The following is a 26,403-nucleotide window of genomic DNA, read 5'->3' as shown; positions in this document are numbered from 1 at the left end:
GGGTTCGATGCTGACCTCGGATGTTCCTGTGTTGAATTTACACAAAGACGTGTGGTTTTGTAGGGTAACTGGTATTGGTACTGGTTTATTATCGTCACTTGTACCGAGGTACAGTGAAAAATGTGTCTTGCATACCTTTCGTACAGATCAATTCATTACACAGTGCATTGAGGTAGTACAGGGTAAAAACAATAACAGAATACAGAATAAAATGTCACAGCTATAGGGAAGTGCATTGCAGGTAGACAGTAGTCTGATTGTAATCTGCCTGCCTGCTCAACTGGCCACTGTAAGTTGTCCCTAGTGGTAGAATCTGTTGGGAGAAAGTGGCGACATGAGGGGAATAAAATGGGTTTAGTATGGGATTAGTGTAAAAAATGGGTGCTTGATGGTTGGCATGGGCTTGATGGGCTGAAGGGCCTGTTTCCATGCTATATGACTCTATAATCTATAAGATTTGTTCTATTTGAAAGTCTCCCACTCATCTGTTCCGCTCTCCCAATGGAGGAACACTGTGAACAAACACGGTTATAACTACAGAGAGATGAAGAGGTTACCTGTATCCAGCAACAACTTGACAATTGGGAAGTTGGAGTGCGAGACGGTGTAGTGAAGGGCTGTGTTCCCGTTCCCATCTGCCATGTTAACTATCAGCTCCAGCAAGTTTGGAGACATCGCCTTAAACACAGCTAGGTACCGGCGTACCAACTCAGGATCTGCTGTCTTTGGGCTGGATACCAAAAGCCACTCCTGTTGTATGGTGAGATAGCTCACCCTCTGCAGGACATGTAAGGGATATTTCATCAGAAACAGAACACATCGTAACAGCAAGTCAGCGAACCTTCCCAGACCTTTCCCCCAGCTGCACCCTACACAACACCCCAACTACAGACCACCTCTTGCACCACCATAGACTTGTCTCTGATTGTAGACACAAGAGACTGCAGACGCTGGAATCTGGAGCAACACACAAGACGATGGAGGAACTCATGCTTCTGTCTAGAGGAAGGGTCTTGACCTGAAACGTCAACTGTCCATTTCCCTCCACAGATGCTGCCTGACCCGCTGAGTTCCTCCAGCAACTTGCGTGTTGTCTCTGATTGTGTCTTTTTTTTGCACTGTCTTGTTTTTGCATAGCTTTTCTTCTCTGTCTTATACATTTTAATAATAATATTTTTTCTGTGTGTTGTCTGTACCTACATGCCTGTAATGCTGCAAGCAAGTTTTTCATTGTAGTTGTACCTCACCGTACTTGTCCACGTGATAATAAATTCGACTTGACTTGACGTGAAAATAAACATCATGACATTTAGCAGAGACCCCTAGCCAACATACTTCCACATAACACGCCCACCAACTTGCTAGGTTCTCCCCAGCCATCCCCCAGCCAACCTGCTTGGACATCTCCAGCCAAGCTGCCCAGACGCCTTCAGCCAACCTCAACTAACATGCCCAGACATCCCCAGCTAACCCTCGGCTAACTACACAGATTATATCTCATCCAAATACAGCCTCAGCCCATCCCTATCTAGCCTGCTTACCATTCCAAACTATCCATCCACCCTTTTCATTGAATCTTTATTCACGCACACCATCACCCCTCCCATTCCCAAACACATCCATGTTCAAGGATCATTTGAAACCAGCCAAGATTGATCATTATAAATGCCAAAAGGGATTTTGAATGTTTTTGAACACAAGCAACAAAGCTGAACTCATCCAGACTGAAGGGAATAAGATCGTGACTTGGAGAGGGTGCAGAGATTTGTTGAGACGTTACCAGGGCTGAGCAACCGCAGCCACATCGAAAGACTGGAGAGGAGGGGATTGTTCTCCTTGGAGCAGAGAAAGTTAGGGGAGGGTTCAGTACAAGGCTTTACAAATCGGGGGGTAATGAGATGTACATTTTCAGGGGGTAGGGCAACAAGGATTTATCTTACACAGAGAGAGGGAACAGTCAGGATGGACTAACTGAAAGGGGCTGCGGAAGGAGATTCAATAGTAACTTCTAGATTAGATTAGATTAGTTTATTGTCATATACACCAAGGTGCAATGAAATACCTTGTTCGTTTGAAGCTCACATAGTAAACAGTGTACATGGTAATGATAAATACAACGATAAATACAGTGAAGACCACAAAACAGAACAGTGCAAAGATTGTTTAGCAAACTGAAGTAGCACAAAAAAAGATACTAAAGTGACAACAGCAGAAAAACTGTGAGAGGTGAAGTCACTGGCAGCCCCACCAGGAAGGGCGTGTGAGGGAGGTGATTGGTTCAGGACAGTCTGACAGCTGTGGGGAAGAAGCTGTTCTTCAGTCTGGTGGTCTGGACTTTCAAGCTCCTGTATCTTCTCCCAGAAGGTAGAAGGGAAAAAGGGAATGGCCAGGGTGGTGGGGATCCTTGCCCATACTACATGCCTCATACACAATGGGAAGATTAGCAAGAGCTGTGGACTAATTCAGAGACATGATGGGCCCAATGGTCTACTTCTTTAACGGTATGCTGATAGCCAGCTGTCTTTCACATTGCCTCAGTGCCGATAAAACAATCAAATCCTTGAGATTTGCAGAGGAGACACACTGTAACGGGAAAGATGGACAAACAGTGAGAGAGCATACCACGTCTTTGTTTGTGAAGCCATCTGGATCATTCAGGTGTTTCTGCAGAGTTACACAAGCCGACACCAAGCCCTCAGTCAGCTCAAACCTGAAAGCAACACAGTCGCAGGTGAGTGAGGTCTGTCCCATCACGTTCCTGAAACACAGCAGGAGTGTTGTGACAACCTGCTCATTTTCCCTTTTTAGCTTTTATCCCCAAGCTCCCATCTTGTGAGATTCTTTTTTTATTCTTTTATTTTCAAAATAAATTTATTGAAAAAAATTAAACGTAAATGTTGTCCTCTTTGTCCAGGATGAACACCAGCTTCTATGGTGCCCAGAGATTCTGGAAGCCCCCAGTGAACTGGCAGATACTCAGAGCTCATTTTCCAGGGACACCTGGGCATGATGTAACTTTGGAAGAGACACAGGCGATTGGGTCAGATGGATCCATACCATCCATGCCATGGAAGTGTTTGATAGAGCAGTGTAGAGGAACTTTACTCTGTCTTGATCTGCCCTGGGAGTGTGTAGAGATTACCTTATTCTATATGGCAGGTACGGTAGTATAGCGGTTAGCGTAACGCTATTAGATAAGATATCTTTATTAGTCACATGTACATCGAAACACAGAGTGCAATGCATCTTTTGCGTAGAGTGTTCTGGGGGCAGCCCGCAAGTGTCGCCACACTTCTGGTACCAACATAGCATGCCCACAACTTCCTAACCTGTACGTCTTTGGAATGTGGGAGGAAACCGGAGCACCCAGAAGAAACTCACGCAGACACGGGGAGAACGTACAAACTCCTTACGGACAGTGGCTGGAATTGAACCCAGGTCGTTGGCGCTGTAATAGTGTTACTCTAACCGCTACACTACCGTACGTTCACCCCGTGTCTGCGTGGGTTTCTTCCGGGTGCTCCGGTTTCCTCCCACATTCCAAAGACATACAGGTTAGGAAGTTGTGGGCGTGCTATGTTGCCACCGGAAGTGTGGCGACACTTGGGGGCTGCTCCCAGAACACTCTACGCAAAAGATGCATTTCACTGTGTGTTTCGATGTACATGTGACTAATAAAGATATCTTATATCTAACCTGTCTTTTCCCTAATGCTTTTTTTTGGTCTTCTGTGCTCTTTTTTTGTTTTAATGTAACTTTATTAAAACATCAAGTTAAATTAAAATGTTGTCTTGCTCTGCAGAATGCACTCCAGAATCCAGACGCCGCTCTGGGATTGTGTGATGGGACATTATAGATGCTCTACTCTGTACGTAACCTGTGTTGTCCCTGCTCTTAGAGTGCTCTCCGGAGCAGCACAGAGGGAGCTTTACTCTACCTTGATCAGCAGTTAATGATCCCACCTCATGATCATCAACCTCTGTTGCTGTCTGTGTGGAGTTTGCATGTTCTCCTTGTGACCGCAAGAGTTTCCCCCGGTTGCTCCAGTTTCCTCCCACATCCCAAAAGACATGCAGGTCGGTCGGTTAATTGGATGCTGTAAATTGCCCCAGGTGTGTAGGTGGATGGTGGGAGAGTCAGAGGGGGGAATTGCTGGGCACAGTGAGTTACAGGGAAAGAAGTGGGGGAAGGGGATTGACAGGCTGGTTTTGAGAACCAGCATAACCACGATGGGCCAAATGGCCTCCTTTATATCACAAGAGAATATAACCCTGTGCTGGACTTGGCCTGATAATGAAAGATGTGGACGTTAGAGGGAGGTTAATCCTATATCTGAACATTGCTGTAACTGACCTGGGATTGTTTCATAAAGAACTATGTTTATGAAAAGAAGATAATATTTTTGCCTTCCTCAAAGGCACGAGAAATTAAAAATGAGATATTCTTTACGTACGTGCGGCTGTCTGCTTTCTGCTCATGGTGAACGATGGCTTCTGGCTGGTCTTTCCCTTCCTTGACTTCTTCCTCTGTTTCTCCCTCTGTTCTCTGCACCACTTCCTTCACGTGCCCTTTTCTCCCTACGTCCTGCACTTTCTTCTCTCCCTCAGAGGTTGGCGTGCTCTGAGCAGCAGTCCGCCCACTCTCAAGTTCCTGCGTGGGTTCTGTTGGAGTCTCCAACCTCTTGGTTCCCTGCGCGGGCTCCGCTTGAGTCCGGACACCCTGGGATTCCTGAACCGTATGTGCAGGAGCAGCTTTGCTCTCTGCTTTCTCCGTCTGCTCTCCTGGAAGTCTCTCACTGGCCTCATGGTAATCGCTCTCCGTGCTCTCACCGTCTGACTCACTTGATAAACTCTCTGAACTGGACTCTTCAGAAGATGTTGATTCGTACCTACAGGAAAGAAACTGTTGCTCAAGAGGCATCTTCTCAACTGAGTCCTGGGGTTGTGGAATCAAGAACTAGAGGGCATAGGTTTAAGGTGAGAGGGGGAACATTTGAAGAAGTGTGAGGCAAGTTTTTTTACACAGGTGTATAAAATTACGAGGGGCATAGATAGGGTCTTTTTCCCCGGGTTGGGGAATCAAGAACTAGAGGGCACAGGTTTAAAGTGAGAGGGGAAAGATTTAACAGGAGCCTGAGGGGCAACTTTTGGTCCGTATATGGAACGAGCTGCCAGAGGAAGTGGTTGAGGCAGGTACATTAACAACATTTAAAAGGCACTTGGACAGGTACATGGATAGGAAAGGTTTAGAGGGATGTGGGCCAAACACAGGCAAATGGGACTGGCTTAGATAGGTATGGACAGGTTGGGCCGAAGAGTCTGTTTCCGTGCTGTATGACCCTACAATTGACCCCTTCATGGCCCGTGGGATCCAAACAATGCTACGATTTAGTTCCTTGTAAACTAGCTGTCCCCACATTCTGCTCCCACTTCCCCAACCATATCTCCTGAGTCATGGGGAGATGGAGACACAGGACACCGCAGATGCTGGAATCTGGAGCAAAAAGCAAAATGCTGGTGGAACTCAGGGGTCAGGCAGCACCTATGGAGGGAAATGGCCAGTCAAAGCTTCAGGCCGAGTCCAGGTTGGTATTGGTTTATTATTGTCACATGTATCGATATACAGTGAAAAAATTAGATTTGCATGCCATCCATACAGATCATTTCAAAACACTGAGGTAGTACAAGGGAAAAGACATAACAGAATGCAGAATGTAGTGTTACGGTTACAGAGAAGGTGCAGTGCAGGCAGACAATAATGTGCAATGGCCATGACGAGGTAGATTTTAAGGTCAAGAGGTCTTTATCAGACAAGAGGTTTATTTAAGTGTCTTATAACAGAGGGATAGAAGCTGTCCCTGAGCCTAGTGGTTCGCATTTTCAAGCTTTTGTATCTTCTGCACAATGGAAGGGGGGAGAAGAGAGAATGTCCGGGTTGATTATGTTGACTGCTTTTTAAAGGCAGCGAGAAGTGTAGACAGAGTCCATGGAGGGGATGGACTGGGCTGTGTCCACAACTCTCTGCAATTTCTTGTGGTCTCGGGCAGAGCAGTTGTCATACCAAGCTGTGATGCATCTGGATAGGATGCTTTCTACGGTTTATCTATAAAAGTTGGTGCGGGTCAACGGGGACATGCTGATATTCCTTAGCCTTCTGAGGAAGTAGAGGCACTGATGTGCTATGAAGGGTCTTGCCCCAAAACGTCCTGTCCATTTCTCTCCACAGATAACTCCTGACCCGCTGAGTTCCTCAGCATTTTCATGGGTGAATGGGGTTAATCTGTCAGACTCCAGTTTAAGAGTGTGTCCAACTCAGTGAGAATTTCATACCAGTGAAAGGAAAGAGATTTGGAGCAGGGCATCTTGACTAGTGCAATGGAACACACAGCCAGACCGTTAGCCTTAGATACTCACCCCCCATTAACACCGATAAACTGCAGGCTCTTCTTTGTCGGAGGACTGTCAGAACTTCCTCCATTCTCCTTCTTCTTCATGATGGACTTTAGCTGTGCTCCCTGTGGGGAAACTGTGAAGGAGAAAAGGAAGAGGCTTCATCTACCACCAGGCTCAAGGACAGCTACTATCCTGCTGTTATCAGACTCTTGAACGGACCTCTCATACACTAAAAGATGAACTCTTGATCTCCCAATCTACCTCGTCGTGACCCTTGCACCTTGTTGTCTACCTACACTGCAGTTTCTCGGTAACTGTAACACTATATTCTGCATTCTGTTTTCCTTTTTAATACCTCAATGTACTTACCTGTGGCATGATCTGACTGGGTGGCATGCAAGCAAAAGTCTTTCAATGTATCTTGGTACATGTTGCAGTTGTACAAGATGTTAGTAAGGCCACATTTGTAATATTGTGCTCAGTTTTGGCCACCCTGCTATGGGGAGGACGCTATTAAGCTGGAAAGAGTGCAGAGGAGATTTACGAGGACGTTGCTGGGACTTGAGGGACTGAGTTATGGAGAGGGGTTGAGCAGGTTGGGACCTTTTTCATTGGAGCATAGGAGAATGAGGGGTGATCTTATAGAGGTGTATAAAATCATGAGGGGCATAGCTAGGGTCAATGTGCACTGCCTTTTTCCCAGGGTTGGGGAATCAAGAACTAGAGGGCACAGGTTTAAGGTGAGAGGGAGAGATTTAGTAGGAACCTGACGGGCAACTTTTCCACCCAGAGGGTGGTCAGTATATGGAACGCGCTGCCAGAGGAAATGATTGAGGCAGGTACATTAACAACATTTAAAAGGCACTTGGACAGGTACATGGATAGGAAAGGTTTAGAGGGATATGGGCCAAAAGGGGGCAAATAGGACTGGCTTAGATGGGAATTTTGGTAGGTATGGGCTAGTTGGGATGAAGGGCCTGTTTTCATGCTGTGTGACTCTATGACTCTAAGTGACAATAATTAACCAATTCTAATTCCAGTTCTAATTCTAAACAACTGTTGAGGATCAGTCTGAGTTCCACCTCATCACCCATCGCCTGGGCACCAACCCATCTATATTCTCTACACCTCTTTCTTTGGTTACTTTGTTTTTCCTTTCCATGAGCCTTAAAGAAAGGGCCCAGTCCGCTGGGGATGCTGCCCTTGGGTTAGCCAATGTCTGGATGTCAGGAAGGTTTTTTTAAAGTGGTGTGAATTGGCACCTAGACTGCGTTGACTGAAAGAACAGTCCAAACAGATCCAATAGAAACTTAGAACATAGAACAGCACAGCACAGGAACAGGCCCTTTGGCCCATGGTGTCTGTTGCCAATTTAGACTGCACATGGTCTACATTCGTCAATTCCCTGCTGTTCATGTGTCTGTCTAAATGCCTCTTAAACACTGCTATCGTATCTGCTTCCACCACCTCCTCTGGCAGTGTGTTCCAGGCACCTACCACTCGCAATGTAAAGGATTTGCCTCGTAAATCTTCTTTAATCTTTTCCCCTTTCACCTTAAAGCTCTGCCCTCTGGTATGTGACATTTCCACCCTGGGAAAAAGACACTATCTACACAGTCTATGCTTCTCATCATTTTATACGCTTCTATCAGGCCACCCTTCAGCCTCTGACGCTCTAGGGAAAACAATCCAAGTTTGTCCAACCTCTCCTTAAATGTTCTCCAATCCAGGCAACATCCTGGTGAACCTCTTCTGCACCCTCTCCAAAGCCTCCATGTCATTCCTGTAAGTGCAGCAACCAGAACTGCAAACAATACTCCAAATGTGGCCTAACCAAAGTTCTATACAGCTGCAACATGCCTTCCTGACTTACACCCTGACCAACAAAGGCAAGTATGCTGAACTTCCAAGCAGGGAGAAGGAAGGGGGTGTTTGTTGAAGATCATGTAGCAGATGATGTGGTGGACGGTGCCTCTGTAGAATCCTGCTCCCAAGCTGTGCTCTGGGACCTTACTACATGCATCGGGTGTGTGTGCTCCTGAATGACTTAGGCTGGGAGAGAATAAGAGGCACAGATAAAAAAGAGGGAGACAGAAAGAGGCAGGCAATATGAGCGTGAGAGAGAGGTGGGATGGGGTCATGGAATCATAGAGTCATACAGCACAGAAACAAGCCCTTCGGCCCAACTGGTCCATGCCGACCAAGATGCCCCATCCAAGCTAGTCCCATTTGCCAGCGTTTGGCCCATATCCTTCTAAACCTTTCCTGTCCATGTACCTGTCCAACTGTCTTTCAAAAATCGTTACTGTACCTGCCTCGACCACTTCCTCTGACAGCTCATTCCACATACCCACCACCCTCGGTGTAAAAATGTTGTCCCTCAAGTTCCCGTTAAGTCCTTCCCCTCTCACCTTAAACCTATGCCCTCTAGTTCTTGATTCCATAATCCTGGGAAGAAGACAGTGCATTAACCCCAGCTATGCCTCTCATGATGTTCTACACAAGATCAGCTCTCAGTCTCCTCCGCTCCGAGGAAAAAAGTCCCGGCCTGTCCAACCTCTCCCTATAACCTAGTGTAAGGTGGGGGTTAGAGACAGAGAGAGGTAAGAGAGCTGGAATTATAGATAGGGGAGGGGGAAGAGAAATGGAGGAGGGAGATAGAGATGGGGAGGGAGATAGAGAGATGGCAAGAGGAAGGAGGAGAGGAGGTAGCGACAGGGGGAGAGGAGGGAGAACAGGAGGAGGCAGAGAGAGCTGGAGCATGAAACAGAAATAAAAATTGGGATAGAAATGTTATACCTGAGCAGAACTCTGCTCCTCTATTTTCCAGCAGATTATCTGATCTTTTAAATCCATCTAGAGTTCAGTTGGAGCCTTCCTTAAAGTCTCCCCAGCTGATGGCACCTTGGACGGCACTGGTGTCAGTTCTGGGTCAAGTGCTCACGGATCGCAAGTGGGACTTAGGGCCATAGGGTCAATATTCCAAATGCGGCTTCACCAACGTCTTGTACAACTGCAATATGATGTCCCACCTCCGATACTCAAAGACTGATGAAGGCCAGCGCGCTAAAAGCCTTCTTCACCACCCTGTCTACGCGTGGAGCCACTTTCAAGAGACCATGTACTTATAGTCCTAGGTCCCGCTGTTCTACAACACTCCCCAGGGCCCTACTGTTCACTGTGAAAGTCCTACCCTCAGTTGTCTTCCCAAAATGCAACACCTTGTACTTATCCGAATTAAACGCCATTTGCCATTCCTCCGCGCACTTACCCAGCTGATCAAGATCCCTCTGTAAATCCTGAAAACCATCTTCACTGACAACCACACCACCTGTTGTAGTGTCATCTGCAAACTTCCTAACCATGCCTTGTGCGTTCTCATCCAAATCATTGATATAGATGACAAATAGCAATGGGCCCAGCACCCGAGCTCTGGGGAACACCACGGAACAGTCACGGGACTCCTGTCAGATAAACAACCTTCCACCATCACTTTCCGCTTCCTACCATCAAGACTTGAACCCACGAGTTTGTGATTCAGAGGCGAGAGTGCTGCCCTCTAAGTCAAGGGTGGAATTTTGATACCACAGTTGGTTATGCATCTGCCAAGTGAGCTGCTTGAGGGACTATCAGCTGCTGGGATCTGCCTCCAATCAGCTGTGCCCTACGTGTGCTGCTGTTCTCCTGTTACCCACCAGCAGAATGTCAAGAGCAGTGAAAGGATTACCTGGTCGTGTTGAATCATCTGACGATGGGTCAGGGTCTCCTGGTCTCACCGGATCCTTTGGGGGCTGGTGGTGGGCTTCCACTGTCCTTGGGGTACCCAGCTCACGTGGTGTCTCCACAGCACTGCAAACATCAGAGACTGGAAGAGCCCGAGGTGCCTGAGCGGAGGGGAGGGCTTTGTGGTCTTCACGAGAGGCTTGAAATAGAAATGTTATAAAATCAGATCTTTGTCTCATTTTCTGGGTCACGGAACCATCTGGACTGCAATTTGTCCCTTTAATACAGGGTTTGCACCTCTATTGGTCTCCTTCCCCTGTTGGGTGAGAACATTTATAGGGGTTCTTTGATCAGTGATGTTGAGGCAGCTTAACACTGCCTTAACAAACCATCTGCTGGAGGAACTCAGCGGGTCAAGCAGCATCTATGGGGGCGAAAAGCACTGTCAACGATTCCGGTCGAAACTCAGAATCAGGATTGCACTCTCCTGATGCAGGGTTACAATCTGAAATATCAACAGTGCCTTTCCCCCCCACAGATGCTGCTCGACCCGCTGAGTTCCTCCAGCAGATGGTTTGTTGCTCCAGATTCCAGCGTCTGCCGTCTCCTGTGTCTCCATTAACCCTGCTGTGCCTGCCCTGGGGTAGAGTTGAGGTGGTTTTGTATTTGGCACCTCTTGGGGGCTTTGTATCTGGGAATGAAACATTGAAAAAGGATCTTTGCTGAGTATTTAGCCTTTGTTATATCTACCTAGGAAGTGTTTGATAGGACACTTCAGAGGGACTTTTCCTCTGCATCTAATCTTTATTGTGTACAGTTTTGGTCACCCCATTACAGGAAGGATGTGGAGGCTTTGGAAAGGGTACAGAACGGGTTTACCAGGATGCTGCCTGGATCAGAGCGTATGAGCTACAAGGAGAGGTTGGACAGACTTGGGTTGTTTTCTCTGGAGCGGAGAAGGATGAGGGGAGATTTGAGAGGTTTATAAAATTATGAGAGGCATAGATAAGGGTAGACAGTCAAGAATTTTTTACTCAGGGTAGAAATGTCAAATACTAGAGGAAATGCATTTAAGGTGAGGGGGAAAAGTTCAAAGGAGATTTGCGGGGCAAGTATTCTACACAGAGAGCGGTGGGTGCCTGGAATGGGCTGCCAGGGGTGGTGGTGGAGGCAGATACGATAGAGGTGTTTAAGAGGCTTTTAGATAGACACATGAGTGTGCAGAGAATGGAGGGATATGGATCACATACTGTACATGTGCAGAAGAGATTTAGTTTAACTTAGAATTGTGTTCGGCACAGACACTGCGGGCCGAAGGGCCTGTTCCTGTGCTGTACTGTTCTATGTTTTATGTGCTGCTGCTGCTCTGGGAGTGCGTGAAGGGAGGGTGTAGAGGCAGTTTTTCTCTGTGGTTAACCCACACTGCCCTGGGAACTTGTCAGATTTTTTGGTCTAATTTTGAATTATGAGCAGCTTAGCACTGTCAGTCTATAGCCAGTGGATGTAACTGAGTCTTCCCATGTTCGTTCTGCATGGGATGTTTCAGCAGGGGACAAGAACCTTTCACCCAGTAGCTTGGGCCGGATTCAGTGCAGTTTGGAGCTCCAAAACTCAAAGTCTGAAGCCCCATCGGCACAGCCCCCTGATCCCTACTTAGTGGGAAAGGTTCATAATTGACTCCAGATGAGTACGTGCTCTGTCCAAACATGTACTTCCACAAATAAAACCTCTTCCCATTCAGTTTCAGCTCACCGAATAAAACCCAGTGCTTGGGACAGCTGCATAAACCGCTGCACAGCTGTTGACGTTCAGGCGATCCGACATCCGAATCACAGCCAAGGTGACATTTTAGTCAGACGTCCAGAATCTGAATGTTTTGGGGGGGATGGTGGGCAGGAGGAAGGGCACGAGGAAGGTGTGTGAGGAACAGGGAGAGATGGAGGGGGGGGTGGCGGTTGTAGGTTGGTGGTGAGGGACTGGGGAAGTGTGATCCAGAGGAAAGGGGAGCAGGATCTGATAAGGAGAAGGTGTGGAAGTGTGATCCAGGGGAAGTGGAGTGGGGGACCTGAGTGACGGGGGGGGGGGGGGGGGGGGGAGGAGGGAATGGTGGTGTAGCTGGATCCAGGTAGGGAATGGGGTACAGAACCTGGGGAGCAGTCGGGGATGGGGCAACAATGTGGGATGTTTGAAATGGGCAAGGTGAGTGAGTGTGTGTTTGTATGTATGTGTGTGAGAGTGAGCATGTGAGTGGGCGTATGTGTGTGAGAATTAGTGATTGTGAGTGATTGTGTGCGTGAGTGAGTAGTTATATGTGTGAGTATAAAAGTGAGTTGTACGAGTGTGTATTTGAGAGTGAGTATATCATTGCATGTGTGTGTGCAAGAGTGTGTAAGTGAGAGTGTGTGTGAAAGTGTGTGTGTGTGAATGAGTGTGAGTGTGCAAATGTGCATGAATGAGTGTGCACAAGTGAGTGTGCAAGTGTGTGAATGAGTGTGTGTGAGTGTGTGTGAGAATGTGTGTGAATGAGTGTGTGAGAGTGAGTGTGTGAGTGAGTGTGAATGAGTGTGTGAGAGTGAATGAGTGTGTGTGAATGAGTGTGTGAGAGTGCTTGTGAATGAGTGTGTGTGAGTGAGTGTGTGAGAGTGTGTGTGAGTGAGTGTGTGAGAGAGAGTGAGGACTGGGAGCAGCAGTAGTGGAGGACATGAACCCTGGCAGAAATGCGAGCGGTTTTCCGCAGTGATGCTGACTCCCCCGGCACTGCTGTGTTTCCCAGGATCTGATGGAGTGAGACGGTGACGACAGGACAGTGTGTCCACACTCCCTCCCCCGTTTGCTGTCCTGAGCCTCCACAGCTGCTGCTTTTGGAGAGTCCGTCACATCCAACGGTCAGTGGACACTGCCTCCTCAGCCAATACCGCCAGGAGAGACCAGACCGGAACCCCGATCCACATTTCGTCATCACCTTCTCCCCTACCCGTGGCTGAACACGTGTTGGGGGCCCTGGGGAGGATCACTCCATCTGTGGCCAAGGAACAGCACTGAGGTTAAACGCAGCTGGTAAAGTCTCTTCTCTGCAGCCTTTGATGATCCTCTGCCCAGCTCCTGTCTTCAAATCTGTTCTCTTCCCATCTCCCGTTCTCCTTGTCCTCTCCCTTCCCTCCAATGCCTCTTCCCATGTTCTCACACACCTCATCTCCCTGCTATTCCCTCCCCTCACACTCTGCCAGTCCCACTCCCCACCCTTGTTCTTTTTCCCCTTCTCACCACCACCTCCTCCTTGTGAATCTGTCAGTGGCATCTGACAGGAACGGCCACTTTACACCATAAGACAGAGGAGCAGAATTAGGCCATTTGGCCCATCGAGTCTGCTCCGCCATTCAATCACGGCTGATTAATTTTCCTCAACCCCGTTCTCGCACCTTCTCCCCTTAACCCTTAACCCCCCCACCAATCAAGAATCTATCAACCTGTGCCTTAAATACACCCAGTGACTTGGGCTCCACAGCCCTCGGTGGCAACGAATTCCACAGATTCACCACCCTCTGGCTGAAGAAATTCCTCCTCATCTCAGTTCTAAAGGGACTTCCCTTTATTCTGAGACTCTCCTCCTGATGGGGACATCCTCTCCACATCCACTCTATCCAGGCCTTTCAGTATTTGGTCGGTTTCAACGAGATCCCCCCTCTCATCCTTCTGAACTCCATCGAGTACAGACCCAGAGCCATCAAACACTCTCCATCTGTTAGGCAATCTTTGGTGGTGCCTTCTTTCATGTGGGGCATTGAATTGAGGCCCCGTCTGATCTCGCAGGTGGAGGTAAAAGACCAAAGTCGTGGTGTATCAGTTTGCCCTGGTGCCTTGGTCAATACCAAACCCTGAACCAATATCACTAAGACAGACAGCCTGCTGATCATCACAGTGCAGTTTTTGGGATCTTCCTGTGCAAAATTGGCTTCCATCCTTTCAGACATTACAACAGTGACTGCCTTTCAATGGGTACAAAGAGCTGTGGGATGTTCTGAGGTTGTGCAAAGTGGACTTGGAGTATTATTGTCACACGTACTGAGGTTGAGTGAATAGCTGCGGGGTAAGGGCGGGTGGGGCCACACAGGGAGGTGGGGAGAGGGCTTTTCCCTGCAGTACCTTGGGTCAGCTGCTCCACCGCTTCCCGTAGCTCTGCCCCGCTCGGTCCCGTCTTCGCCTGCTTCACCGTCTTGGCCGTGGTCATCACCGAGTTCACCTCCTCACAGGTGGACGCCAGCGTGGTCACGATGGTGCAGGTCACTAGCTTGGCTGGGACCTCCTTGAAGGGCCGGCCGGAGGCCTCCCCCTCGGCCGTTGCCGCCGCCCCTCCTCCGCTCCTTGCCTGGCCCATTGAGGGGACCGCCTCTGCCTTGGAATGAGGTGACTCCCTCTTCCTGCTCTGGTCTCCGGCCGGCTCCTCGCCCACAGGGCGCCCCAGGGGTCCGACGTGTACGCCCACCGACCGCCCCTCGCCACCGCCTCCAGGCTCCGTGCCATCCCCCCTCTTCCCCGGAGCCCGCTGACCTGCCCCGGGGTCCACTCTCTGATCCGCCGCCGGCTCCCAGCTCCCGGGGATCGTCGCCCTTGCCGCCGCCCCGCCAATGTCCGCCTGCTGCCCCTTGTCCGCCGTCGTCTTCCGCTCACCCCTGGCGGACTCCAGCTCCCGGCCTGCTTCCCGTAGCTGCCTCTCCAGCATGGAGATCTTCTTGGTTAGCAGCTCGGCCACGTGCCGATGGTGCTCCACGTCCTGGTGCAGGGAAGAAGGGGTGATGCCCAGGTCCTTCTCCCTCACCCAGATGCCCACGCTCCTGATTCCTGCCGTGCTGCCCCTCAGACCCCTCCTCGCTGCCCAGTTTGGAGTCACTCTTCCCAGGATGGCTTGGGTCTGCGTTAGAGAGAGCGGGGACTCTGCCTTCCTCCGAGGGCTGTCTTCTTCAGGCACGTCGATGTACAGCTCCCCCTTGGGCTTGAGTGACCGCTGGGAGATGAAGCCTGCACTGTGACCGAGGAACTTCTGGCTCTTCAGCTGGACACTGAGCTGCCTCTTCTCCTCCTGAAGCACGGAGATCTTCACCTGCAGCACTGGCACGATCTTCACCTGGTCCTCTAACTCCCTCAGCCGGCGCAAGGCCACTGCCATCTGCTCGCGGATGTTGTGCAGGTGGGTGGGGTTGGGGGTGGAAGGGGTGGCCACGCCGGAGCCCAGCGGGGTGAAGTGACCTGACGGCGCGCTCTGCGACCCGTTGTAGGAGGAGAGCCTGGAGAACGACTGGCCCATGCCCGCCAGGGAACTGGTGGAACCTGCCACGCTGCTGTGGAGGCTGCCCAGACTGGTGTAGCGTGGTCTCCGACCCTCCCCGCAGCCCAGGGGCTCCTCCTCCAACCTCCTCCTGGTCTCCAACAGGGTCTTCTCCACCCGTGCGTTGTAGCCACCCGGCCTGTTGTAGCCGCACGCGGTGGGCGTGTAGGTGCTGCGGCCGCAGTAGGAGAAGGACGAGTGCCTGCTGTCGCCACTGGCGTTGGAGCAGAGCGACTCGGTGGAGGTCCACCAGGAGCCAGTGTAGCTGCAACCCCGCGGCCTCCGGTGGATGTGAACCTTCTTGATGGTGTTCCCCTTCTCGATGTCGTCCACGTACTTCACAAAGTCCAGGTCCAGATGGAAGCCGTAGGGAGTTTCCACGGAGTAGGGCAGGTTCTGGTCCTTGCCCTTGGCCTCTGACCCAGCCGTGAGGTCCATGTTACCTGGAAGGCACAGCAAGAGTCAAACAGGTTAGGACCTCTGATGGGTGTACGGCCATCAAAAGCAGAGCCCCAGTTTTCTCAAGAGTCCGAGGGAGAGGGAGACGGGACCTTCCCCAATGAGCTCCTGGCCGCCATGGTATAGGGAGGATGTGAGACAACAGACGGTCTGCTGGAGGAACTCAGCAGGTCGAGCAGCATCTTTGGGGGGGGTTGGAATTGTTGACGTTTCGGGTCGAAACCCTGCATTGGGACTGAGACCGGAGAGGGGAGATGGTCAGTGTAAAGAGAGCGGGTGTGGCGAGACAGTGATTGGCGGACTGAGGAGAGTCCTGCTTATCAGCTGTCTCCACCTTCACCCTCCCCTCCCCTCTCCCGGCACCATCTTCCTCCTTGTTTCGTCTGCCCCCATCTACCATCCACCTGCTTCTGTCTCCAGCAGGGTCTTCTCCACCCGTGCATTGCAGCTGCATGTGGTGGGGCAGAGCAATGGCGGAGGTCCCACTCTCCCCCCTCCCCTACCAGGCTCGACCCACCCGTCATCCTTTCACCCAGCTCCTCAGTCCACCAGTCAGCTCTGGCCCCCGCCTCACCAACCCCCCTCTCCTCTTTACACTCCCCCCTCCACTCCCAGTCCTGATGCAGGGTTTCGACTGGAAACGTCGACAGTTCCATCCCCACAGATGCTGCTTGACCCACTGAGCTCCTCCAGCAGGTCGCCTGTCGCTCGAGTTTCCAGCATCTGCAGTCTCCCGTGTCTCCATAGTAAGGAGGTGATTGCGCTGGAGAGGGTGCAGTGGAGACTCACCGGGACATTACCTGGACTGCAGCATTCATTATAAGGAGAGAGTGGATCTTCCCTGGTGTGGAGGAGGGTGAGAGGTGACCCAAGAGGCCCATTTCCATGCTGTCCACCTCTACAGCTCAAATCCTTGATATCATTTATTTTCTTGATTCAGGACATGCCACTATAATGGCATCTGCAGGGAATAAACTGAGCACAAAAATGTTTTGATGAGGGGAGGCAGATAGGGCAGATTGTGAGAATCTTTTCCCTGTGGTGGCAGTGTTGAAGACAAGACAGCATGGGTGTGAGGTTGGAGGTCGGTGGTTTTGAGGGGATCTGAGGGGGAGTTAGAGGGTTGTTGGAGTCTGGAATGTGCTGCCTGAAGAGGTGGTGAACCTCTTGCGACACTTAAGAAACAACCGGCCAAGTGCTTGCATTGCCGGGGCAGAGAAGGCCACAGACCTAATGTGGGATAAATGGTGTAGCGATTAGCGTAGTGCTTTACGGCACCACCGACCCGGGTTCAATTCCAGCCGCTGTCTGTAAGGAGTTTGTACGTTCTCCCCGTGTCTGCGTGGGTTTCCTCCGGGTGCTCCGGTTTCCTCCCACATTCCAAAGACGTACAGGTTAGGAAGTTGTGGGCATGCTATGTTGGCGCCGGAAGCGTGGCGACACTTGCGGGCTGCCCCCCGAACGTTCTACGCAAAAAGACGCATTTCACTGTATGTTTCGATGTACATGTGACTAATAAAAAATATCTTATATTAGTGCGGATAGGTACATTGGGCAGCATGGATGTAGTGGGCCAAAGGGCCTGTTTCTGCACTGTATGACTCTAAGACTGGTTCACTTTCCTCTGTAAGACTGAGTTACTGAAAGCAGAAGTCTTGTTTGGAGGCCAACTAGTCTGAGCAACATTTTAAATTAGAATGTTAATTTGGCATCAGGGATACTGCGTGCCTTGTTTTATAGTTAGCTCTTGGGAACGCTTCAGAACAATATGTTCTTAAATATCTATTCAGAGAGCATTCCCACACATCAGTGGAATCGAGAAACTGAAAGGGTGAGGGGCAAGAAAGGGATAGTCCCTTCTATCCACAGAACACAGCTCCCCGTGTCAGTCAGTAACCAACCAATCTACGCATTTATAGTCATAGAGTAATACAGAACAGAAACAGGTCCTTCAGCCCAACTCACCCATGCAGCCAAGGTCCCCATCTAAACTAGTCCCATTTGCCTGAGTTTGGCCCATATCCCTTTCAACCTCTCCTATCCATGGACCTGTCCACATGTCTTTTAAATGTTGTTAATGTACCTGCCTCAACCACTTCCTCTGGCAGCTCGTTCCATATACGGACCACCCTCTGTGTGAAGAGGTTGCCTCTGAGGTCCCTTTTAAATTTTCCCCTCTCTCCTTGAGCCTATGCCCCTAGTTTTTGATTCCCTTTCCCTGGGGAAAAGACTGTGTGCATACATGACTTTATACACCTCTATAAAGTCACCCCTCGGCCTCCTACGCTCCAAGGAATAAAGACCTAGCCTGGCCAACCTTTCCCTATAACTGAGGCCCTCGAGTCCTGGCAACATTCTTGTAAATCTTCTTTGCCTTCTTTCCAGCTTAATGAAGTCTTTCCTATAGCAGGGTGACCAAAGCTACACAATACTCCAGGTGTGGCCTCACCAACGTCTTGTATAACTGCAGCATCCCAACTCCTACACTCTGACTGATGAAGGCCAGCATACCAAATGCCTTCTTCACTACCCTGTCTACCTGTGACGCCACTTTCAGGGAAACATGTACTTGTAGTCCTAAGTCTCTCTGTTCTACACCACTCCCCAGGGCCCTACCGTTCACTGTGGAAGTCCTATGCTGGTGTGGCTTCCCAAAATGCAACACCTCGCACTTATCTCAATTAAACTCCATTTGCCATTCCCTTGGCCCCACATACCCAGCTGATCAAGATCCCCCTGTAATTTTGATAACTTTCTTCACTGTCTATGATACCACTTATTTTAGTGTCATCAGCAAACTTACTAACCGTGCCTTGCACATATTCATCCAACGTTTATTTAAATGAGGAACAGTAGGCCCAGCACAGATCCCTGTGACACACCGCCAGTCACAGGCCTCCAGTCCAAAAAAACGACCTTCCATCAACATCTTCAGCTTCCTACCATTGAACCAATTATGTACCCACTTAGCTAGCTCTCCCTGGAGCCCATGCTGTTGGGAGTTGCCAGGGCGATTAACCACAGTGCATTTTGTAGGTGGCGGTTGTTAGTACCAACATTGACCGTGACCTCTGGCTGCTCACCCTCCCCTTTCAGAACGTTCTGCAGCTGCTCAGTGACGTCCTCGACCCTGGTGACACACCATCCTGGAGTCAGGTTCGTGGCCGCAGAAATGCCTTTCTGACCCCCCTGACTATTGAGTTCCCTATTGCCACTGCTCGTCCTCGTCTTTCACCTCCCTGCGGTACAACAGAGTCCAGTTGTGGTGCCACTGACTTGGCCTCTGCTACTTCCCTGCCAGCAGAACCTGTTCTTCCTGCTATGGGATATAGTAACATGGATAATAATTCAAAGAACTTGCCCAATTTTCAGATCAACTTCCACAAATGACGGATAGGTGGGAAATCACATTCCCACCACAAGGTGCCAAGCAATGATGGTCTCCAACAAGAGTCCAACAACCTATGCTTCACCTTCAATCATCATCAATGCCCAAAGATGGAGTCACCATTGACCAGAGACTCAACTGGACCAGCCACATCAACACCATCACTGCAAGATCAGTGTAACACAGTGGTGCAGCTGGTAGTACTGTTGCTTCACAGCTCCAGTGACCCGGGTTCAATCCTGACCTCCAGCGCTGTCTGTGTAGAGTTTGCACGTTCTGCCTGTGACCGTGTGGGTTTCCCCCGGGTGCTCCGGTTTCCTTCCACATCCCAAGACGTGTGGGCCGGTAGGTTAATTGGCTGCTGTAAATGGACCCTTGGTGTGTAGGTGAGTAGTGGAATCTGGAGGAAGTGCAGAGAATAAAATGGGCTTGGTGTGACTGCGTGTTTGATGGCACAGATTCAGTTGGCCAAAGAATATTTTTCTGCACTGTACCTCTCTATGACTCTAAGATCAGGTGAGAGGCTCAGTACCCTGTGGCAAGTGACACACTTCCCAATTCCCCAAAGCCTTTCCACCATCTACAAGGTTAGGAGTGTGATGGAGCACTCTCCACTTGCAGGGATGAGTTCAGCTTCAGAACGATCACGTACCTCATCCTTCTCCAGGACATACTTGCCCACTTGATTAGCACCCAATTCACCAGCCTAAACATTTATTCCCTTCAACTCTGGTGCACAAATTGCCGCCACCAAAATGCACTGTGGTTAATCGCCCTGGCAACTCCTAACGCTCTTCCCAAGAACCAAGACTTCAGCCACCAAGGGCGAGGGCAGCAGACACTTGGAAACACTGCCACTTGCAGGTTCCACTCCATGTCACCCATCACCCTGACCATCAGTGGGTTTAAATCCTGGAACTCCTTCCCCAACACCACCTTCTCTGGAAGAACTACAACAGTTTAAGTGGCTCGTCACCAACTTCTCAAGAGCAGTTGAGTATGGACAACAAACACTGATCTTGCCAGTGACTCCCAGGTCCTGAAAAATGATTTTAAAACATTCTACACTTGTTCAAGGTCCCTCACTGCAGGGAAGGAGAGATGAGGTCCTGCAGAGGGAACTTAGGGGGTTGGGTAGAAATTTGAAAAGCAGGACCTCTGGGGAAGTAACCTCAGGATTACTCCCAGTGCCACAAGGTAGTGAGATTAGAAATAGAAGATCGAACAGCTATATGTCTGGATAAGGGGCTGGTGCAGGGGAGAGGGCTTCAGATATTTGGATAGTTGGAATCTGTTCTGGGGCAGAGGTGATCTGCACAGGACGGATGGTTGCATCTAAACTGGAGGGGACCCACTATCCTGGCAGGATGGTTTGCTAGTGCTGCTCAGGGTGGTTTAAACTAGTGAGGTGGGGGGGGGAGGGGGTGGTGGGACCCAACATGACGGAGTAGCAGGAGGGGTGAGAGAAGCAACTGCAGTAAATGGAGCAGACAAGTCTAGTGGGCAGAGCGGGCAGAGATGGGTGGGGGTGGGGCTGGTATGCGTAACTGCATTTACTTTAATGCAAGGAGCCTTACAGGTAAGAGGACGCGCAGAGACCGTGGACCAGTAAGTGGGATTATGTGACAGTCACAGAAATGTGGCTGAGGGAAGGGCAGGAGTGGCAGCTGGGTACAGTTCCTTCAGGTGTGACTGGGGGGTTCCAAAAGGGAGGAGGTGTTTCACTGCTGATCAGGGAGAGCATCGTAGAGTGGATATCCTGGAGGCAGTGGCCAATTGGATAGGGGGTGTAATGAACAGAGGGACGTAGGAGTACAAGTGCATAGTTCATTGAAATGGCATCACAGGTAGACAGGGTGGTGACAAAAACGTTTAGCATGCTGGCCGTCATCAGTCAGTGCACTGAGTATAGGACTTGGGACATTATGTGGCAGTTGTATAAGTCGTTGGTGAGGCCGCACTTGGAGCACTGTGGTCACCCTGTTATAGGAGGGTCGTGGTTAAACTGGAAAGAGTGCAGAGAAGATTTACCAGGATGTTGCAGGACTCGAGGGCCTGAGTTATAGGGAGAGGTTGGCCAGGCTGGGTCTTTATTCCTTGGAACGTAGGAAAATGAGCGGTGACCTGATAGAAATTTTTTAAATTATGAAAGGCATAGATAAGGTGGACAGTAACAGTCTTTTTCCCAGGGTAGGGGAGTCCAAAACTAGGAGGCATAGATTTAGGGTGTGAAAGATCTAGAAGGAATCTGAGGGGCGACTTTTTCACGCAGAGGGTGGTGAGTATATGGAATGAGCTGCCAGAGGAAGTGGGTGAGGCAGGTACAACAGTATCATTTACGAAGCACTTGGATAGGTACATGGAGGGGTGGGGTTTGGAGGGATATGGGCTGAACACAGGAAATTGGGACTAGCTGGGTGGACAACGTGGTCAGCATGGACTGGTTGGGCTGAAGGGCCTGTATCCGTGCTGTATTGCTCAATGACTCTAAATTAAGCTATGTGGGTAGAACTTAGAAATAAGAAAGGGATGATCACATTGATGGGGTTACACTGTTGGCCTCCAAATAGGTAAGATATTTATTTATTAATCACATGAAAAATCGAAACACACAGTGAAATGCATCTTTTTGTGTTACTGTGCTGAGGGCAGCCCACAAGTGTCGCCACTCTTCTGGCACCAACATAGCTCCTAACCTGTACATCTTTGGAATGTGGGACGGAACTGGAGCACCCGGAGGAAACCCACGCAGACACAGGGAGAACGTACAAACTCCTTACAGACAGCAGCAGAAATTGAACCCGGGTTGCTGATACTGTAATAGCGTTACGCTAACCGCTACACTACGTGCCACCCTTTGTAGTCAGTGGGATTTGGAAGAACAAATATGTAGACAAATAGAAGTACAATATAAAGGTAATTGGGTTGCAGTAATTGAATGACTAGTTTTCCCAATGTTGACTGGCACTTACGTAGTGTAAGGGGCCTAGTTGGGGTGGAATTTGTTTAATGCATCAAGGAAGGGTTTTCAAAGCAGTATGTAGAGAGTCTGACTAGGGACGGAGCTGTACTCGACCTTATTTTCAGGAATGAGACATGGGCAAGTGTAGAAGTGTCTGCGGAGGAAACCTGTGCGAACAGTCACCACGATTCGGTGAGCTTTAAGTTAGTCATGGAAAAGGATAAGGTTGGACCTAGAGTTAAATTGGCGGGGGGCTGACTTCAATTGTATAAGAAAGGAGCTGGTGAAAGCAGATTGGGAGCAACTGCTGGAGAGAAGAACAACATCTGATAAGGTAGAAAATGGAACGTAGAACAGGACAGGCCCTTTGGCCTACAATATTGTGCCAAACTAATTAAACCAATGACCCCTAATTAATCTAATCTCTCTTCCTCACACATTGACCATATCCTTCCCTTAAACACCTGCAGGTGTTTAAAAGTGTACTAGTAAGAGTTCAGAGTCAACATGTCCCTGTAAGTGTAGGAAGCAAAGATGGTAAGATTAGGGAACCTTGGTTAACAAAGGAAGTTGAGGGTTTGAACAGGAAAGAGAAGGAAGCAGATATCCGATATAGGAAATTGTTATCAAGCAAGTCCTTTGAGGATTTATAGAAGATATTGCAGAGAAGAAAGCAGATAGGAGGGCATAAAGGGGGCATGAAATGGCCCTGACCAACAGAATTAAAGAGAATTCCAAAGCCCTTTATATATTAGAAGCAAGAGGGTAGCTAGCAGAAGAATAGTCCCTCTCTGGGACCAAAAGGGAAGTGTTTTTGTGGAGCCAGGGGATACGTGCAGTGTTTTGAATGAACACCTTGTGTCAGTATTCACCAAGGGGAAGGATGGGAGGGCAGAGAGTTAGGGGAAGTGCATGTTGATTGTCTGGTACCTGTGGATCAGGAAAGAGCAAGTGTTAGAGATATTGATACACATTAAAATGGACAATTCCCCAGGGCCTTATGAAATCTATCTGAGGGTGTTATGGGAAGCAAGGATGGAGATTCTTGGGGTTCTGATGGAGGTTCCTGCATCATCTTTAGCCACAGGTGAGGTACCAGAAGACTGGAGGGTAGTAAATGTTTTCCCCATATTCAAGAAGGGCGGTAGGGAAACTACAGGCTGGTGAGCCTTATGTCAGTAGTAGGGAAACAATGAGAAAAAATTCTTAGGGATAGGATTTATGATCAGTTGGAAAGGCAGGGACTGATTAGGGGGAGTCAGCACGGTTTTGTGCATGGGAAATCCTGTTTTAAAAATCTGATTGAGTTTTTTGAGGAGATTACTCAGAAAATTGATGAAGGCGAGGTGGTAGATGTGTATAAGGCTTTTGATAGGCTCTTGGACAGTAGGCGGGTACAGAAAATTAGGGCACATGGGATCCAAGGTGTTTTGGCAATCTGGATCCAAAATGAGCTTGGTGATATGAGACAAAGGTTAGTGGTGAAAGTTTTTTTCCTGATTGGAAGTTTGTAACCAGTGGTGTCCACAGGGGTCAGTGCTGGGACCTTTGTTGCTTGTCATGTATATAAATGACTTGGATGAGGATGTCAAACTGGGAGGCAGAAAGTGGGTGGAGAGGGGAAGATATACTTGGTGGTGGGGTCCCGTTGGAGATGGTGGAAGTGGTGGAGAATGACCTGTTGGATACGTAGGCTGGTGAGATGAAATGTGAGGACAAGGGGGACCCTATCCCTGTTGGGTCTGGGAGGGGTGGGGGTGAGAGCGGAGGTGCGGGAAATGGCAAAGATGCGGGTGCGAGCTCTCTCGGCCACAGTGGGGGAAGAGCCATGGTTAGTAAAGAAATTGGACATCTCAGATGTCCTGGAGTGGAAAGCCTGATCATGGGAGCAGATGCAGTGGAGGCAGAGAAATTGAGATAACTGGATAGCGTCCTTGCAAGAGACAGGGTGAGAGGAGCTGTAATCAAGGTAGCTGTGGGCATCAGTGGGTTTGTAGATGATGTTGGTGGATAAAGCATCTCCTGAGATGGAGGTGGAAAGTTCGAGAAGGGAGAGAGAGGTGTCAGGGATAGTCCAAGTGAATTGGAGAGCAGGGTGAAAATTTGTGGCAAAATTTATGAAACTGTCGAGTTCCACACGGGTGCAAGAGGTGGCACCAATGCAGTCATCAATATAGCACAGAAAGAGTTGAGGAATGGGGCCTGTTCAACGTAGCCAACGAAGAGGCAGGCATAGCTGGGGTTCATGCGAGTGCCCATGGCTATGCCCTTGGTCTGTAGAAAGAGAGAGGAATTGAAAGAGCAGTTATTTAGAGTGAGGACTGGATGAGGATGTCTGTGGTCTGGCTGATGACACAAAGATTGGTGGAATTTAGATAGTGGGGATGATTGTCCAAGGATACAGAAGGACACAGATCATCTGGAAAGTTGGGTGAAGCGGTGGCAGGTGGAACTTAATACAGGCAAGTGTGAGGTAATGCACTTTGAGTACCTAATACTGGGTGGACATATAAGGTAAACGACAGGGATCTTAGAAGCGTTGCTGTACAGAGGGATATTGAGGTGCAAGTTCATAGCTCCCTGACAATGGCAACACAGGAGGATAGGGTAGAGAAGGAGGCACTTTTCTTGCTTGTTCTCATAGGCAGGGGTGTTAAGGATAAGAGTTGGGACATCATGTTGCAGCTGCATAAGACCCTGATTTGTACACTTAGAATATTGTGCACAGTTCTGGTCCACACTATGGAAAGGATACAATAGTGCCAGAAAGAACGCAGAAGTGATTCACCAGGATGTTGCCTGGAGAGATTTAGTTACAAGGAGAGATCAGATGGGCGGGGATTGTTCTCACTGAAGCACAGGAGGCTGAGGGGTGACCTTATAGAGGTTTATAAAATTATGAGGGGCATAGATTTGGTAGATAGTCACAGCTTTGTTCCAAGGGTAGAGAAGTCTAAAAGTAGAGGTCATGAGTTTAAGGTGAGAGGGGAAAGATTTAAAGGGGTTCTGAGGGGCAAGTTTTTCACACAGAGGGTGGTGGGTGTACAGAACGAGCTACCGTAGTAAGTAGAGGTGGGAACAAATACAACGTTTAAAAAGCATTTGGACAGGGACATGGATGGGAAAGGAAAAGAGGGATATGGGCCAAATGGGGGAAATGGGGTTAACACAGACAGGCATCTCAGTCGGCATGGAAGAGTTGGGCCGAAGGGCCTGTTTCTGTGCTTTACGACTCTATCCTTCTAGATAATAACAAGGCTAATAGTTCAAGAAATTGTGCTGAGCTGGCAAAGTGTCACACCTGGGTTGTGCACTCCTTGTTTACTGTGCTTTACGCTGGGGTCACCTGAAAAGCCACCGGTGAGATTAGACGTACCAGGGAAGTTAGTTTTCATCTGAAGAACTTCTGCCATCTTCGGCTCTGATCTTCTGTCAGTCCCTCCGAGATCAGCTAATCACACGGAGATTCTGTGGGCAGGAATAGCAAGTCAGAATGGTACAGAGATGGGGCAGGACTGAACAGTTGGGCTGCTTTGCTCCACAGGTTAGCTGTGGTTCAGTTCCCTGCAGGTAGTGGGTTTACATCTCACTCCACAACACATCATCACATCATCTCAGGAGTTACTTCCGCTGGAGTACTGAGGGAATGCTGCACTGTTGGAGGTGCCTTCTCACATTTGGGCCATTGAATTGAATCCCAGTCTGGTCTCACAAGTGAACATAAGAGACCGAAGCTATGGTTTGTGAGTTCTCCTTGTAGACTTAGAGTCACAGAGTTAACAGCACAGAAAAAGGCCCTTTGGCCCATATGTGTCCATGCCGACCAAGATGTAATATTCAAGCTAATCCCATTTCCCAGCACTTGGCCCATATCTCTCTAAACTCTTGTCATCCAAATACCTGTCCACATAATTCTTAAATTGGTACTGGTATTGGTATTGGTTTATTATTGTCACTTGTACCGAGGTACAGTGAAAAACTTGTCTGGCATACCGATCGTACAGGTCAATTCATTACACAGTGCAGTTGCCTCAACCACTTCCTCTGGCAGCTGGGTCCATGTGTCTACCACCCCCCGGGTAAAAAAAGTTGCCCCTTGGGTTCTTATTAAAACCTTTCACCTCTAACCTTAAAACTATGTCCTCTAGTTCTTGAT

At 49.2% G+C, this 26,403-nt stretch overlaps 1 protein-coding gene across 17 annotated transcripts in view; it reads right to left on the bottom strand.

Annotated features, from left to right (window-relative positions):
- LOC127585086 (KN motif and ankyrin repeat domain-containing protein 2-like) overlaps positions 1-26,403 on the bottom strand; it is a 142,470-nt gene that overhangs the window by 13,171 nt on the left and 102,896 nt on the right. For 7 of the 17 annotated variants that reach the window (XR_007958469.1, XM_052042251.1, XM_052042252.1 and 4 more), the window contains 7 exons: positions 25,549-25,715; positions 14,259-15,881; positions 10,120-10,314; positions 6,414-6,525; positions 4,454-4,888; positions 2,623-2,710; positions 558-777 (listed from right to left, as the gene is read on the bottom strand). Coding sequence is in view for 16 of the 17 variants with exons in the window: in XM_052042251.1 (XP_051898211.1) it covers positions 558-777; positions 2,623-2,710; positions 4,454-4,888; positions 6,414-6,525; positions 10,120-10,314; positions 14,259-15,881; positions 25,549-25,660 (2,785 nt within the window). In the remaining variant the exon portion in view is untranslated. Of the gene's footprint in view, positions 1-557; positions 778-2,622; positions 2,711-4,453; positions 4,889-6,413; positions 6,526-10,119; positions 10,315-14,258; positions 15,882-16,686; positions 16,897-17,127; positions 17,275-19,529; positions 19,662-25,548; positions 25,716-26,403 lie in introns of those variants that run through there. The other 10 variants (XM_052042257.1, XM_052042256.1, XM_052042262.1 and 7 more) reach the window with 4 other exon arrangements.

Source organism: Pristis pectinata, chromosome 31, assembly GCF_009764475.1.
Source record: "Pristis pectinata isolate sPriPec2 chromosome 31, sPriPec2.1.pri, whole genome shotgun sequence".
NCBI classification, from domain to species: Eukaryota; Metazoa; Chordata; class Chondrichthyes; order Rhinopristiformes; family Pristidae; genus Pristis; species Pristis pectinata.
Note: the sequence above shows the minus strand (reverse complement) of the source record. Positions and strands in the feature narration are given on the sequence as shown.